Consider the following 16,666-nt stretch of genomic DNA (forward strand, 5'->3'; position numbering starts at 1 on the left):
CTTACCCTTCTTTTTGTAAGAGGGGCAAGCCCTTACTGCACCCACCCAACTAATATATGCCAACTCTGAGATCGTCATACCTTAGTATACACAAGATACATCTCAGATCTTTTGGCCATTCAGTCTCCGCATTTTTGGACTCTCTCTAGCGTTGCCCAACATTTCAAATGGTTAATATTTCTGAGAATGAAAATAAATGACATGCCTCATAATATGTGACAACTGAAAGCTACATCTCTGCTGTATTTTTTTTTTAAAGTTGAGTTTTGTGGTGGTAGAAAAATCCTCCACTGTTGGGTACAATAAAGGCTGTTCTCTGCCAACAATTAAAATATGAACGAACTGAACAATGGTAGTTGCAGTAATCCAAAAGTCTTTATTATACCACACATAAAACAGATTGAGCACGCTTTCGTCTCTTCTCATGAGACTTCATCAGAATCTCATGTTAATACCAATGTTCTGTTTATATACTCTTAATTAAACAGTCATTAATTCATTATTTTCCATAGTAATAAATCGATAAGTTACTTAATTCAAGCCAATTCTGGGTAACTCTTTGTGTATGCAATATCTGTTAGAATTACTTAAAATGGAATTGCATATAAGTATTTTTGCACTTTGCGTAAAAATGCTTCAGACATACACATATACTACAAGTTATAATGTCATTAATTACACACTATTAGTTTAAAAAATACATAAAAATACCCATTTTATAAAAACTTCTATTATGTCTGATATACATAAAACTTATTGCACGTGGAATCTTGAAGGCGGATGAAGGCTTATAAATGTGATGTAAGCAACATTACAGAATACATATTATAAACCCAAGAAAGTTTTTTTAAAAAATGATATCAAAATATCCTTTGACTATTGATTATACAAAATATATATACTTATATTTCCTTAACTATACACTAATAATATTAATAAATAAATAATTATAAATATATCAATAAAATAAACCTAATATTCTAGTTATTAAAAAGCTATTTAATAGATCTTGTAAAAGCTTATTTAAACATTTTTATTCCTTTTTACACAACAGTTCATGGCAAGAACATTTATACATATGTATATATATCTCTCATCTCATAAAGACAGTACATATATCTTAAGCATCTATGTACCTTTTTCATGCAATCCTGTTTTATTACAACTGGTGGAAAGCATAATTTAGATGAAATTTTTATTTATTCTTTTTTATATTTAATGACAGTAGCTTCAAAGCAGGCTTAATAGAGATGTGATCATTCATTCCTGGGTATACACAAGAATCCAGTCTCATCTGCCAAATCATCTCACGATACTCCAGGAATGTTTCCCAATCACCTCTCCTTTCTTTTTGTTTCACTTCCTCTAATACCCAAAATTTTATATTCCTATTTTGACAAATGGTTGAATGTCCAAAAAGTGCATTATTCTCATTCCTTTTATTTATGTCCCTAATGTGCTCATATATACGGGTTCTCAATTGCCTTTCAGTCTTACCTATATAATATCCCCAGCATGATTGACAATAAGCTAAATAAACCATACCTCTTGTATAACAACTCGAATACCCATAGCTCCTAATTGTAAACTTTATGCTGGGGATATTTATTTCCTTTTTACAGGCTATAAATGGGCATTGTGCACACCTCCCACATTTATGTGTGCCCACTTTCAACAATGCCCCTTCCTTTACCTCTCCAGTCTTTTTCTCCAGGATATTTTTCAAATTCCTATTTCTCCTAAAAGTATATTTAAGTTGCTGTTGAAATATACTTGTCCTTGTCGGCACTCTTTTAAACATATTCCAAATTCTGTTAATGCACTTTTTTAACCAACCTATGTCAGAGTAATAGGTTAAAATTAATGGAGGTATATCCTTTCCCACTGTTGTTTTTCCTTTTATTATATTCTTATCTTTGTTTGTATCTTCCTCATTGTCAATAATTATATATGTACTGATACTATTATTTATAGTACTATTATGGTACTGTCCACTCACCAACAATGGACCATATCTACTATCACGTTTCTTAATAATTTCTTTTTTAATACTTTGCACCATATTGTCAGGATATCCTCTTTCTTTAAACATCTCTTGTACAAAATCTACTTCTCTTATAAAGTCAACAAAATCCGTTGTCATCCTGGACACTCTAATCATTTGTCCTTTTACCACATTTCTTTTTATGTGGTAAGGATGATCACTTTGGTAGTGCAAGTAGGAATTTGAATAACATTCCTTTCTAAAGATATTTGATTTATATGTTTTCTTAATGTAATCCTTGTTTATCTTAACATCTAAATAATGTATTTCATCCCTATTACTCTCATATGTAAATTTCAAAAAATTGGTACTGTCATTCAAATATTTCATAAATTGTTCAATTAATTCATGTGAACCATCCCATATAATAATAATGTCATCCAAGAAACGGAAATACCTTATAATATTTTGCTGAAAATTAGACCCAAAAATATATGTTTTCTCCCAAAATAACATTATAATATTAGCATAAATGGGAGCACACGCTGAACCCATAGCAACTCCACCAAGTTGATGGTAGATATCTCCCTGAAAATAAATAAAATTATATTTCAGGACCAATTCCATATTTTCAAGTACTAATTTAAATTCAACAGGGTTCAGCATGTTAAATTCAATGATCATTTTCTCAAACCATTCCATACCTTCCTTGTGTGGAATTACTGAAAACAAGTCTTTTACATCAATTGTTAAGAACAAATAACTTTCGTGAAATGGTATTGTACTAAATTTCTTCAGAAAGTCCCAAGAATCTATCAAAATATGTTCATATTTTAAGTGGAACTTTTTTAACTTGGTGTCAACATATATTGCAAGGGGTTGAGTTTTGGATCCCCTAGATGTCACTATTGGTCTCATTGGGGGATCTGCTATATATTTGTGTATTTTTGGGATACCAAAGATTTCCGGTATAACTGGTTTAGGGACTCTAAAGAAATTATATAGTTCCACATTAATAAGCCCTTGTAACAAGTTGTCTTCTAATATTAAATCTATTCTTTTATATAAAATATTTAATTCATTCATGGAGATAATATGAAACCTACAATCCTTGTCTAAAATTTTGTGCATTCTCTCAGTGTAGTCCCAACAGTCCATGAGGACCACCCCACCCCCCTTGTCAGGTTTCATAACTCTTACTTTTTTGTTATTACTAAGTTGTTCCAAAATATTCCTTTCTTCATCTGTAAGATTGTCTTTTACCCTATGTCTCTTCTTGTATCCCTCTCTAATCATATTGAGGGTACATAATTCAAAATTATGTATATCCTGCTGCAAAGGGGGATTATATGTACTACTTCTGCTCAATATTTTGTTCTCACTACTTATATTGTCTTGGTATATTACTGCTAAATTCAATTTTCTTGTAAATAGTTTGATGTCTAACACTATCTCTTCTATTCTTGGTTAACTTACTGGCACAAATGTAAATCCCTTTGTAAAAAGTCCAAAATATTCATGGGTAATAACCATGTCTGTGTAATTAAATATATTAAAATTGTTGTAAGTATGTATTATATTTGTATAATTGTCACATAATATTTCTTCATCTATCACCTCTTGATCTACTTCGTCTGTCAAGAATAGTCTGTTTGCTAATGAACTAGTCTTATCCGTAACCAAAGAAAATGTACATAATTTGTTTTTATACGTTTTAACTGGGGTTGATGTGTGTAATCTAATATTCATCTCCTGTCCCATCCTCTTCCCTTGTATCTTCCTTCTTGATTCCCAGTTACTTCCGCATATGATTGCTGGCAATTCCGATTCCTGATTCTCTCGGACCTCCTTACCCCCTGTCTTTCTCCTAAAGGGTCCTCTGGTTCACTAAATTCTGTACATTCCATCTGATAATCAGTGTTATTATCATCCCTTTGTACTAATCTATTATATGAACTAATTTCATTCTTCCTATATTCCATCTGATTATAATGTTGTCCTGCCCCATTGTACCGTCTTGAATTGTGGACTACATAAGCCTTTCCTTCTTTATAATCACCTATATTGCGTTCTAACTTTACCATTTTCCTTTTATAGTTTTTTCCAATAATCATGTCAACATCCTGTAACGTTTTACAAAAAATATTCTTATACTCAGTAACTGTAAATAGTAAATCATTCGTAATTTCTTTTCTCAATATATCAATATCTTTCTTACATACCTCCATATATTTTACATTGTTTTCTATCATAGCCTTCAAGATTGCTAACCCACATTCATTTAATATATTAGTAATAATTTTAAAAAATTCCATATCATTCACAGCATTGTTGGGAAATTTGTTCAGTCTTAGGCCCTTAGGCACTATTCTTTGTTCAATACATTTAGTCAAATAAAAATTGTCCAAGCTTAAATTTTTGTACCTGGTAAGCTGGTTTTGAAATTGTCTACATTTGTCTTTAAAACCAGTATTGGTAGGTACCCTCCTTTCGGCTTCTTCATTCACCGCCGAAAACATTTTGTCAAGCCATTCTTCGAAATTAATGTCTTGATAAATGTCCATCCCCCTGCCAGGGTGTGAATGGTGATCGAAATGTAATTTGGCCATTCTAGTCGGTCCTGAAATACCTCCGTTTGTCGCTGGACCATGCGGTCGTTCGCCCTCACTCATATTCCTGTTGTTATGGTTTCCGCCTTCCTTTTGCCTTGTCGACATCACTTCTTTGTCAGCGTTGCCTTGACTACGCTGTGCACATGGAATTGTAGCGTTCATATCCGATCCCTGTGTTGGGTTTGAAACATCAGCTGAGTTTAAAACATTTTTGTGGTGGTAGCCCTCAAGTGGTACCTTAAGGAAACGCCGGTCTGCCCAGCAGCAGATTCTGTGTCTACCTTCCCCTCACCATAGATAATCACTGGCACCAGGTGCCAACTGATCATTGCTAGAGAACTAGGAACAATTTGTTTCAAATCAAACCAGTTCCAGTTTGCCTTATATTCCTGCCATTGAGCCACTAAAAAGACTAATCATTTGTAGAGTATGTATTTGGGGTAATTTGTGGTTTTTATCAGTGGACAGCACTGGTCACTTGGGAGAAAAAACACATGGCAAAATAAAAAAATAAAAACAAAGGAAACAAAGAAAGAAAGAAAGAAAGGAGTTATTTTTTATGTTTTATTGGGTTGCAGTAACCTGCCTGAATACCCTGTGTTATTTTTTGGTTTAACCTAGCTACACTGCACTGCTAATACTGCTGGTGGTGGTAAATGTTCCCAGGTAGGTGGCTGATCTTGATCATCTCATGAACATTTTGTGAAGGGGAGGGCTTTTTAAAACAGTAAATGAGATGATGAGTTAAGGAGAGGTGGATAGGAGGGTACTTCCTTGTGTTTGGGACTCACTTTTTAAGAATATGTCTCAAACAATCAAGCCCATTCCACTGAACAGGTGATTGCTTTTGTGACCTCAGAGTTAGCTCATGGAGCTTACGAATTGCAGGAAGTGGCATCTTTTGTATGTTGGAGGTGTGTTGTCTGCTGTTCACATACAAAAACTTTTGCTAATTACCTGAAGTATATAAAAAGACAAGTTGAGGACATAACCCATATATTAGTGAGAAAAAATAAGCCATGACTAATGGCGGTACAGGGAATAAGCTTCAGAGAATCAGGAGTTGCACTGTGGGAACCAGTAACCATCCTTTCGGTTAGAATTCCATTTCACCTAAGTCAAGCCCTGCACTGCAGTCCAAGGTATTGATGGTGGTTAGATCAAGAAGACTTTTACTGAGAAGTCCAGAAGTTCAACCAAATATATATATATATATATATATATATATATATATATATATATATATATATATATTGATATAAATAGATAGATATACACACACACACACACACACACACACACACACACACACACACACACACACACACACACACACACACACACAGGTCTATGACACATGATCGAATTTGCAGAAACTCAAAGTTCATATGGTCAAGACCATATGATCAAGTTTCCAAAACGTGAACATCAAAATAAACACAAAAAAAACCCCACAAAAATCTACATTTTTTTACATTTTTGCAGACGGGTGCCCTGCAAATTATACATACCAACTCCAAGATCGCACTACAGTGAAGAAAAGGGTAAACCTGCAGCAATTGGAGAAACCACAAAGGTTCTTTACAAAGAAAATTCAGGCTCTTCAAGATCTCTTTTATGCAGACAGGCTGAAATCATTGTCACTTTACTCTGTGTCATACAGATTGCTCAGAGGTGACCTATGCCTTGCATGTAGAGCAATCTCTGACTCAGCTTTAATGGAAATGCTGCATATTCACAAGTCAAATGGCACACTGGGTCACTCGCTCAAAGGACATTAACCTGGTATGTGACATCAACAGAACTTGCTGGAGACACAGATTTGTCTCACAGAGGTTGCTCCACCTTTGGAACAAGCTTCCTCTTCATGTTAAACAAAGTCCCTCATTGGCCCCATTTAAGCGTAATTTGAATGATTGGATGGGTAATTGGAAATTCACCCCTGGGATTCCACCTGTGTCCCTGTTGGACAGGGGAAATAGGTGCTGATTTTAGTGTCTGCTTGAACCAGACACCCTTGGGAACACAGGCTGAACTTGTCTAGGCTTGTAAGGGCCCTGGGGTCATTAGCTTAATAACCTCCTATGATCCTATGATAATTTCCAAATCCTCACTGTACTGTGATCTCCATTCAAAAGCTTTTGAGTTTTCAAAAACTCAATCATATGGTCTTGACTATATGAATTTTGAGTTTCTGAAAACTCCATCAACTGATAGGAACCCATACACACACACACACTCACCCACGCACGCACACACACACACACACACACACACACACACACGCACACACACACACACACACACACTCACACATCATTATTACCATCATTAAACCTATATTAAACACTGTGATTGCTATAGTTTGAGATAAAAATAATTCCCTTTCAAAAATGTACTTTTTGCAAAAGTGCAAATTGAAGAATTGCATTTTATGCTACCTAATGGTTAGTGTCTAGGAATATAGTAATATACAACAGAAGATCTAATTTGTCCACTTTGTTTACTATGGCAAAAATGGTCACTGTCTCTTTTGACTCTGAATAGCTTAACTTGTCCCTGATGTTAAATTTAAATAGGTAACAATGAGAGAGCACTTGTAAGAGTTATCTGCGAAGATGAGTTGGGTTGACATATTGTAATGTGCATGACAGCTGGTATCAGGTTTCTTTACTGAGTAAAAAAATATAATTTATAGTACTTCACATGAGCATGTCAGCAATGAGGTTGTCAATGAGCTTAAACTACATGAGTTAAAGATATACTTTAGCATATTTTTTCTATCACCAACTCTCCAAAAAGACTGTTATCACCACTTTATATGGATACATTTACCTGAATTTGATGTGTGATCACTGTGGGTGTCACAGTAACTGGTGGTGCAGTCATCTGATGGTTCGGACTACCTTCTTTGGTTTTATCTGCAGAAGAAATGCTGTCCTCAGATCTGACTGCTGCTAGGGGTGCCAAATCTCTGGGTTTTCTGGACCTCGACTGATGATTTCCTACCATTTCTTCAGACTTTGCTGAACTAGACAAATCTGGTTTTTCTTTGGTTATTAGCATAACTTCAACAGGATTGTTGGTAATTTTATTAGCAGGTTTGCAGCCATGCTCCCCAGTTTGAATCTCCTGAATTTCCTCACATTTATCATTCACAGCATGAATTTCTGTTTCCTGATTTTCTGACTGCTCCTTTTTTGGAAACATACCTATGTGTTGATCATCAACAGCAATGTATTTCTGGACTGGAACTTTCTCTATGATCTCTGTTGTTTCTTCAGTTTTAAGCAGGAGAGGCATTTTGTAGGAGTCCTCATCACTCACATTAGGTCTGCTGCACGTCCGCAGAGACTGTAGGGTGAATGTTGTGTAAAGGCCTGAACGCATATATTCATTTCTGCTTGACATTCTTGATGGGTTTTTTAGAGTCTTTCCTAAGCAGATGCCTTCTTCATGCACACCACTAATTGCAGAGTCCTTGATACCCTCTTCAGACTTAAACGTCTCTGGGGCACTGTCTGCCATAGAAACAAATTTGTAAACAAACTTCTTCCCAATCACTTTCTTGATTATGTTCTGAAATAAAGAACAAACAAATGGTAATAATGTAGAGGTACATGAGCTAGATTCATGAACAACTACACTAAGTGTACACAATCTGTATTCAAGAACATCCTTACCACATTTATTGTACTTTCTAGTCACTCAGAAAGATTACACTAAGTGTACATGTAGTCTACATTTTTGGTAACTTTTATGAATCCCCTTCAGTATTTAAGACTACAAAAATCAGTAAGACAACTAAAATTAGGAGGAAGAAGGTATGAGTTATTCTTGTGTGGTCTGTTCACTCACAACAGTGTACACTTAGTGTGCATTTAGTGTAGGTGTTAATGAATCCCAGGGATGTGTGCCATTGCATTCCTCCTAATCAATAGTTGATGATCAGACTAACCGGTACATGTACTGAATTCCCTTGTAGAGTGGTAGACTGACTTCCGGCTTTTCCCGGTTAGGGGGCACCACAGCGGAGCTCCGGTCAGCTCATGATTGGCATTGGATTTTTACGGTGCCGAGTTGCCAGCCCAATGCCCAACCTTCAACAAAGGCACGCCCATTCACGCTCGCACCTACCTGCATGTCTTTAATGTCACTCGACCACGGTGAGGACATGCAGACTCCACACAGAAGGAGCTCCAGCCGAGAATCGAACAGGAGAACCTCTTGCTGTGAGGCGACAACGCTAACCGCTGCACCACCATGGTCTGCGTAGATTGGTAGACTACAAAAAGGAATTAACAGTGGATATAAAAAGTGTACACACCCCTATTAAAATGCCGGGTTTTTGTAATATAAAAAAAAAATTAGACCACAATAAATCATTTCAAAACTTTTCCCGCCTTTAATGTGACCTATAACCTGTACAATTCAATTGAAAAACAAAGAAATCTGTTAGGGGGAAAAAATATAAAAAATAAAAAATGTACAATAGGCTGGTTAAATTTATTGTTTTGTTTATTTATTTATTTATTTATTTATTTATTTCAGTTTGTTTGCCAGGATGGTACATTGGGCCACAAGGAGCCCATTTTTAATGGATTCCTGGGGATAAAAGCTCCAAGAGTAGTACAAAATATACATAGTGATAAGAGAAATGAATATAATGTACATAGCAATAAGACAAATACAATATGATACAAATATAATTACAAGAAGATACTGAGAAACAAGTTTAAATAAACATTTAGATTGCAATTCTTGTAAGATATGGGTGTTCCCAAAGTTGTTGTTAAGAGTATTGCATAACAGAAAGCTCATAGCAGATATATTAACTTGTGGAGAGTAACAGTGGTTGAGAAAGCTATGCAGAGTGAGAGCAGGAGCATTCCCACTGTGAGTTTAGATGGGAGTAGAGTAAAGTTTTGAAAGCAGAGAGTTTGCTAGTGGTACGGATATGTGGTGGCAGGGAGTTACAATGGCGTGATACAGAGAAGGATAGTGATGTTTGCCTGGTGGACGAATGGGTTTGTATACTCAATAAGATTTTAAAGTTGGATCTTAGGCATCTATTTGGTTGATGCATTTGGAAGGTAGAGGTAAGGGAGGGGCAAAGAGAGGGGCTAAAAATAAGTTTGTATGCTTGGATAAGTTGAGTTTAGATGAGGTAATTGGGTAACTCAAGCCAGTTCAGTTGATGTAGGGATTTACAATGATGGGTAGAGGATCTGGGGCCTGTAGCAAATTTAGAAATTTTGTAGTAGCAGAAGAAAAGTATTGACTTGAGGGAGGATTGTATATTACTAAGGATAGGGGCACCATATAATAGGGAAGGGATGAGGTAAGTAGTAGCAAGAGTGATCCTGGTGGCAGGAGAGATGTAGGGGTAGTGGTGGTAGAGCATGCCAAGATTCCTATGTGTTTTTTTGATGTTTACTTGAAGATGGTTGTCAAACTTTAGTTGGTCATCAATAAGGACCCCTAACAGTTTTGCAGTGGAGACTATTTCGAGAGGAGTGTTGTTTTGGATGGTGACAGAGAATGAATCTTTATTTGGATGGTGGTTTTAGAAGGGGTGAATATCATTAGCTTGGTCTTGGTTGTGTTGAGTGCCAGGTGGTTGTCTAGCATCCATTGTTCAGTAGAAGAGAAGGCATCTTGAGTTAGTTTTGCTAATGGGGAGGCAGAAGTAGCAGAGCAGATTATTGTAGAGTCATCAGGGTATTGGATAAGTGTAGCATTAGGGATGGCAAGATAGAAGTCATTTATGAAAATATTGAATAAGATGGGTCCTAGAATAGAACCTTGTAGGAGTAGTTAGGAAAGGTGAGATAGTTATTTTCCACTTGACAGCTTGTTGTCGGTTAGTCAGGTAACTGGTGAACCAGTTGATAGCAGAGTGGGATAGGTTTAGTTTGGAAAGTTTGGTAAGTAGAAGGTTGTGAGAGATGGTATCAAAGGCTTTAGAAAGGTCTAATAGCAGGGGTGGACACAATGTGACCGGAGTCACGGACCTTGTTAGCATTTTCTAGAAAGGAGAGGAGAGCAGTGGTGGTGCTATGGCCTGGTCGGAAACCATGCTGGGTGGAAGTAGGAAGATCATGTCTTAGGCAGGTGGATGCATTTTTCAAGAAGTTTAGAAATGGGGGATAAGATAGCAATAGGTCGGAAGTTAGGGATGTTGTTGTTGCCCCCTTTGTAAAGTGGGATAATATAGGCGTTTTTCCAGAGCTGGCAGACATGACATTCAGATAGTGATCTATTCATTAGTATGCAGATAGGGAAGGCAATGGCATCTGCTGCAATTTTTAGGAAGTAGGAGGGTATGTCATCAGGGGCATTAGAAAAAGTTTTCCGTTTTAGAAGTAGTTTATTTATAGCAGAGACAGGAATGGGGTTCATGGAAAAAGGAGGAGGTTGAGAGGTGGAGTTGACAGAGGTAACAGGGTGTATGGGGGTTGATGTGGGGGAGCTGACTTATTAGTAAAGGATGATGTTAGTTTGGCTATGAAGTCTATAAAGAAAGAGTTAAACTGGGAAGCTAGTTCTAAATGAGAGGTATTTGGGTCTAGGCAGGGCTTCTCTTTTTTACCTGGGTTGAGGAGAGAAGAGATTCCATCCCAGAATTTTTTAGGGTTAGTTTTATGGTTGGTTTGGAGTGTGGCAAAATAGGCTTGTGGTCTGTGGTAATATTTTTTTTTACTTTGTTGCGGAGTGCTTTGTATTCATTTAGGGTAGTTGTGGTTTTTGGTTTTCTGTTAGTGTCTCCAAGCTTTATCATGGAGTTGCATGTAGAGTAAGGTATTCTTAGTTAGCCATGGGACAGGATTGCTTTTTGTGGGTTTTGTTTTCCAGGGTGCTAAAGAGTCAAGCAAATGTAAGAAAGTTGTATTAAAGTAGGTGACAGCATTGTCAAGGGGTAATGTTCTTAGTGGGTTCCAGTTAGTGTGCTTTAGTGCTATTGAGAATTCATTGGGGTTAAAGTTCTTTAGGTACTGAGTAGAGGTATAGGTATGGGTTAGCTGTGGAGAGGAGGGAATCCGATGGGCGAAAGTGGGGAGGTGGTCACGTAGCGGGTCGGGAAGGATTCCACTATTACTTATGTGGTGGGGATGTGTAACTAGAATCCAATCCAGGATGTTTCCAGAGAGGAAGTCTTTGGATGGTCTGGTTGTTGAGAAACATAAGTGTGCACACCCTTAAACTAATACTTTGTTGAAGCACCATTTGATTTAATTACAGTATTCAGTCTTCTTGGGTAGGAGTCTATCAGCATGGCACATCTTGAATTGGCAATATTTGCCCAATCTTCCTTGCAAAAGCACTCCAAATCTGTCAGATTGTCACAGCATCTCTTGTGCATAGCCCTCCAGATCACCCCACAGATTTTCTATTGGATTTAGGTCTGGGCTCTGGCTGGGCCATTCCAAAACTTTAATTTTCTTCTGATGAAGCCATTCTTTTGTTGATTTGGATGCATGCTTGAGGTCATTGTCATGCTGAAAGGTGAAATTCCTCTCCATCTTCAGCATTCTAGCAGATGCCTGAAGGTTTGGGGCCAAAAGTGACTGGTATTTGGAGCTATTCATAATTCCCTCCACCTTGACTAAAGCCCCAGTTCCAGATGAAGAAAAGCAACTGTAATGCATGATACTGCCACCACCATGCTTCACTGTGGGGATCATGTTCTTTTGGAGATGGGAAGTGTTGTTTTTGCACCAAACGTACCTTCTAGAATTGTGGCCAATAAGTTCTACCTTAGTCTCATCAGACCACAACACATTTTCCCACATGCTTTTGGGAAACTTGATGTATTGTTTTGCAAATTTTAGCCAAGCCTGGATGTTTTTCTGTGTAAGAAAAGGCTTCCATCTTGCAACCTTACCCCATAGTCCAGACATATGGAGAATACGGGAGATTGTTGTCACATGTAGTATACACCAGTACTTATTAGAAATTCCTGCAGCTCCTTCAGTGTTCCGGTAGGTCTCTAGGCAGCCTCCCTGACCAGTTTTTGTCTGGTCTTTTCATCCGTTTTAGAGGGATGTCCAGTTCTTTGCAATGTCACTGTTGTCCCATATTTTGTCCACTTTTTGATGACTGTCTTCACTGTGCTCCATGGTATATCCAATGTTGTGGAAATTTTTTGTACCCTTCTCCTGACTGATACCTTTTAACAATGAGATCCCTTTGATGCTTTGCAAGCTCACTGCGAACCATGGCTTTTGCTGTAGCAGGCAACTGAGTAAATGTCAGGAAAATCCTATTAGGACAGCTGAACTTTATTTGAGGTTAATCAGGGTCTCTTTAATTGATGGCATGTATATACCCAAGAAGACTGAATGCTGTAATTAAATCAAAAGGTGCTTCAACAAAGTATTAGTTTAAGGGTGGGCACATACAACAAAGTATTAGTGTAAGGGTGTGCACACTTATGCAACCAGTGTATTGTATATTTTTTATTTTTTACATTTTTCCCCTAACAGATTTGTTTGTTTTCAATTGAATTGTATAGGTTATAGGTCACATTAAAGGTGAGAAAAGTTTTAAAATGATTTATTGTGGCCTCATTTTTTATGTCACAAAAACCTGGCATTTTAACAGGGGTGTGTACATTTTTTATATCCACTGTAATTTCAACCTGATGATTAATTAAATCTTGTTTTCTTTTATTTTGCTTTTTGTTTTTTGGCATTGCTATGGCACTGGTCGATATAATGTTTCAGTCCTATGTTTAACTCAGCAAATACTGGTACATCATATGAGACAAGTTCTAACTGGTTTTACTAGCAAGAAACTAGCCAACATAAAGTAAATCAATATGCTACTTACTAGTAGTTACTTAAACAAAAGAGGTCAAACTGTCATACTTTTTTATGTGAAATGCTGCACATCCTGCATCTTTTGCATTTTAAAAGCCTAAAACCAAAAAAAAAATGCTCATAACACCAGAAGGTGAAATTTATGTTAAGAGCTTTCATTCCTTATTATTGTCTAAGATGAAGTTATTGGAAGATAATGAAAAATGCAAGTGCTTAAAGTATTTTCAGTCAGAATGTCTTTTTTTTGTAGTTAGCTGTTTATGTTTTTGTGTCTCGTCAGTTACTGAATAGTATCAAATTTATCTTTAAATGTCTCTTTTCAGGTAATGTTATATCCATAATAATGGGTCATCATGGAGAAGAACCTGTGTATAGCTACTGGCCCAACAGCTGTTCCCTCGATGGTCAGCCATCATCCTCCTCTAGCATGTCAGCCAATCATTGTTCTATCAAATTATAGGCACAAGTGTTTACAAAATTAAAAATTATGCAAATATCTTATATTTCTTGCTGTGGCATAGACAGAACAAATATATAAAATATTTTATTCAAATGGATGGTAACATTTAATGGCTTCAAAAAGTGACATAAAAAATATTCACCAGCAGTGATTTATCGATCAACTAGGGCTCTTGCATTTTTTTTTCTTTACATTTTAGAGAGAGGTAGTATTAATTAAATGAGCTAATTGGAGAGACAACAGTTTTAACTGAGTTAAGATTGTGTGCAGTAAGAAAAAAATCATTTTTTCTAAAAAATGAGTTCAGGCAATCAGCTATGGAAAGTGGGCACTGCTCCTGCTCAAACTCGAATATGAGTTTGGGCAAGCAGCTGTGAAAAGGGAGCACTGCTCCTGCTCAAACTCAAATATGAATTTGGGGAAGCAGCTGTGGAAAGGGAGTGTTTCTCCAGCTCAAACTTGAATATGAGTTCAGTCATGCAGCTATGGAGGAGGAGTTGCTCAGGCTCAAACTCAAATATTAGTTCTCAAGCAACTGAGGGGAGGGAGTGGGACGGAGATTTTAGAGTTAGGGAATGGGAAGGGAATTTTAGCTTTAAGAAGTGGGAAGAGAGTTTTCAATATAGGGAGCAATTGGAAAACTTAGTTTAGGGAAGGGTTGGAGTTTTAAGTTTCTGGAGCAGGAAGTGCGTTTTCGAGTTAGAGAGCAATCAGGGAATTTAGCTTTAGGGAGGGGGATTGGAGTTTTAGAGCTAGGGAGCAATCGGGGAATTTAGCTTTAGGGAGAGGGATTGGAGTTTTAGATTTAGGAAGTGACTGGGGAATTTAGCGTCAAGAAGGGGAATTGGAGGTTTAGGGTAAGGACGGAGTCAGCTTGGGATCTGGTGGGAGTTTTAGGTTTAAGGTTAAGGGTTCTGGTAGTTAGGAACAGATGTTGGGAGGGATATATAGGAATGGGAGATTCGGCTAGTGGGAGTTAGAGCACTAGCTTTTTCAAGCATGTGAAAGGAATCAGGTATACTGCGATCTATAAGCATACATGCACTTGTAGTAGATCCCATAATTATACACTGAACAGAAATGAAAGAAATAATACAAAAAAAATCAAAGCAGACTTCAGTTTTTTAAAACAAGACATGCTACAGAAACCTACCAAAAGCCATGCAGGATAGGTCTGAAATGAACATTACTGATTAATGGACACAAGCAAGGCTCACTTTAACAGTAAGTACAGTTTGTCCAGTTCATAGGGAGGACCAAAATGCAGGGGCAAACACTGGGTCAGTGTGTTTTTCTACCTTTATTAGTATTTTTAAACTGCTCCACCACTTCTGCACCTTTTCCATCAGCATATTCATAAAATCAGACCCCCCCCCAAGAAAAATCTGGAACTCAGGTTTGCAATCTCAAGCCTGCACATATATGCAGTTTCCCATGTCTCTATAGCCAAGTGAGAATGAATGTGTGTAGTCCCATCCGCTGTTAATCTCATGTGGTTGCTAACTGGAATAAGTAAGACAGATAATGACAATGTGGGCAAGTGTTAATATTTTGGAAGATTAAATTCAGGCTATTCAGCCAGCACCCAGCTTTAAAGACTGTTAGGCACCTTAGATAAATGGGAGTTGGGAGTTTTAAGTAAATAAAAATGAAGAAATGTGTAAAGAAAACTATAGCACCTTTCTTTTTGCTTCTATCACAGCACAGTACACAAAGACCCTGTTTCCAATAAGTGCATAAGTGGCAATAAAGGAAATGGAAGGAGTGGAATGAACCCTGTTTATATTTGCAGAATGTTTAAAAAAAAGTGTGTTCATTTTGAGCCATTTGAATTCACTCTTCTGAATTCTAACAAAAATGCTTCTTTCCTGCATTGCTCTTACTCAGTTCAAATCCAGATGGAGCAGTTTGAAACCTATTAGTAAGGGAAAAAAACATACTGACCAAGTGTCTGCCCCTGCATTTTGGTCCTTCATATGAACAGGATTAATAGCCTCACACATTATAGCAAGACATCAAATTCTCTGTTAGACTAGATCCTAGTATCAGACCCTAGAAAATACTCCACCACAGGTACAATGTCAGACTCTCTCAGTGATCATCTCCTAATCTAATTGACGAGACATCTCACGTATCCAGTTAGGGAGCATATTTATAAAACAGCACACAACCTTTCCAAGTTTAACCCAGAAATGTTCATTACTACACTATTATCTATTAACTCATTCTCTGCAGACTCTTTTGAGTGTCTATGTTTAACTCCCAGTGGGTATGACTTAAGCCTTTAAAAAGTATGAAGTTATCACCTTATAGTTATAACAAATCCCATTGACAGAGGTCAAATATCAATACATTTGTGTTTGCCATCATGTATGCTTCAAGATAAAATATTCTGATACCTTGTATGCAGCACGGTTTTGGAATTATTAATGCAAGTATAAACAAGCAATATTTGATACCTAGAGGCGCAGTAGGAGTTAATTGCAGAAATGCCTGGAGGTGCACTCGACTGTAATGAGTTAATTAATTGGAACTTCCTAAAAATCCTCCCCTTAGATGATGCTGTAATTGAATTCAATATAACTTTTCTAAATATCCTAAATAGGCTTGCACCTCCTAAAAGAAAGAGACTGAAAACAAATAATATAATCTGGCTATCCAAAAAGAGTAGAATGCTAATGCACAATAGAGAAAAAGCATGGAAAGAATGGGAAAACTATAAAACACCTCCATATCTTGACAATTTCAGAATGCTTCAAAATCATACTAAAAAGCAAACAAATGAAGA

The 16,666-nt window shown here is 36.9% G+C and overlaps 1 protein-coding gene across 2 annotated transcripts in view; it reads right to left on the reverse strand.

Annotated features, from left to right (window-relative positions):
- LOC122807697 (ETS domain-containing protein Elk-1-like) overlaps positions 1 to 16,666 on the reverse strand; it is a 195,795-nt gene that overhangs the window by 95,709 nt on the left and 83,420 nt on the right. For both annotated transcript variants that reach the window (XM_044078660.1, XM_044078659.1), the window contains exon 3: positions 7,432 to 8,175. In XM_044078660.1, the coding sequence (XP_043934595.1) occupies positions 7,432 to 8,175 (744 nt within the window). The remainder of the gene's footprint in view (positions 1 to 7,431; positions 8,176 to 16,666) is intronic.

This window comes from Protopterus annectens, chromosome 7.part1 (assembly GCF_019279795.1).
Source record: "Protopterus annectens isolate FY-2018-M chromosome 7.part1, PAN1.0, whole genome shotgun sequence".
Lineage (NCBI taxonomy): Eukaryota > Metazoa > Chordata > Ceratodontiformes > Protopteridae > Protopterus > Protopterus annectens.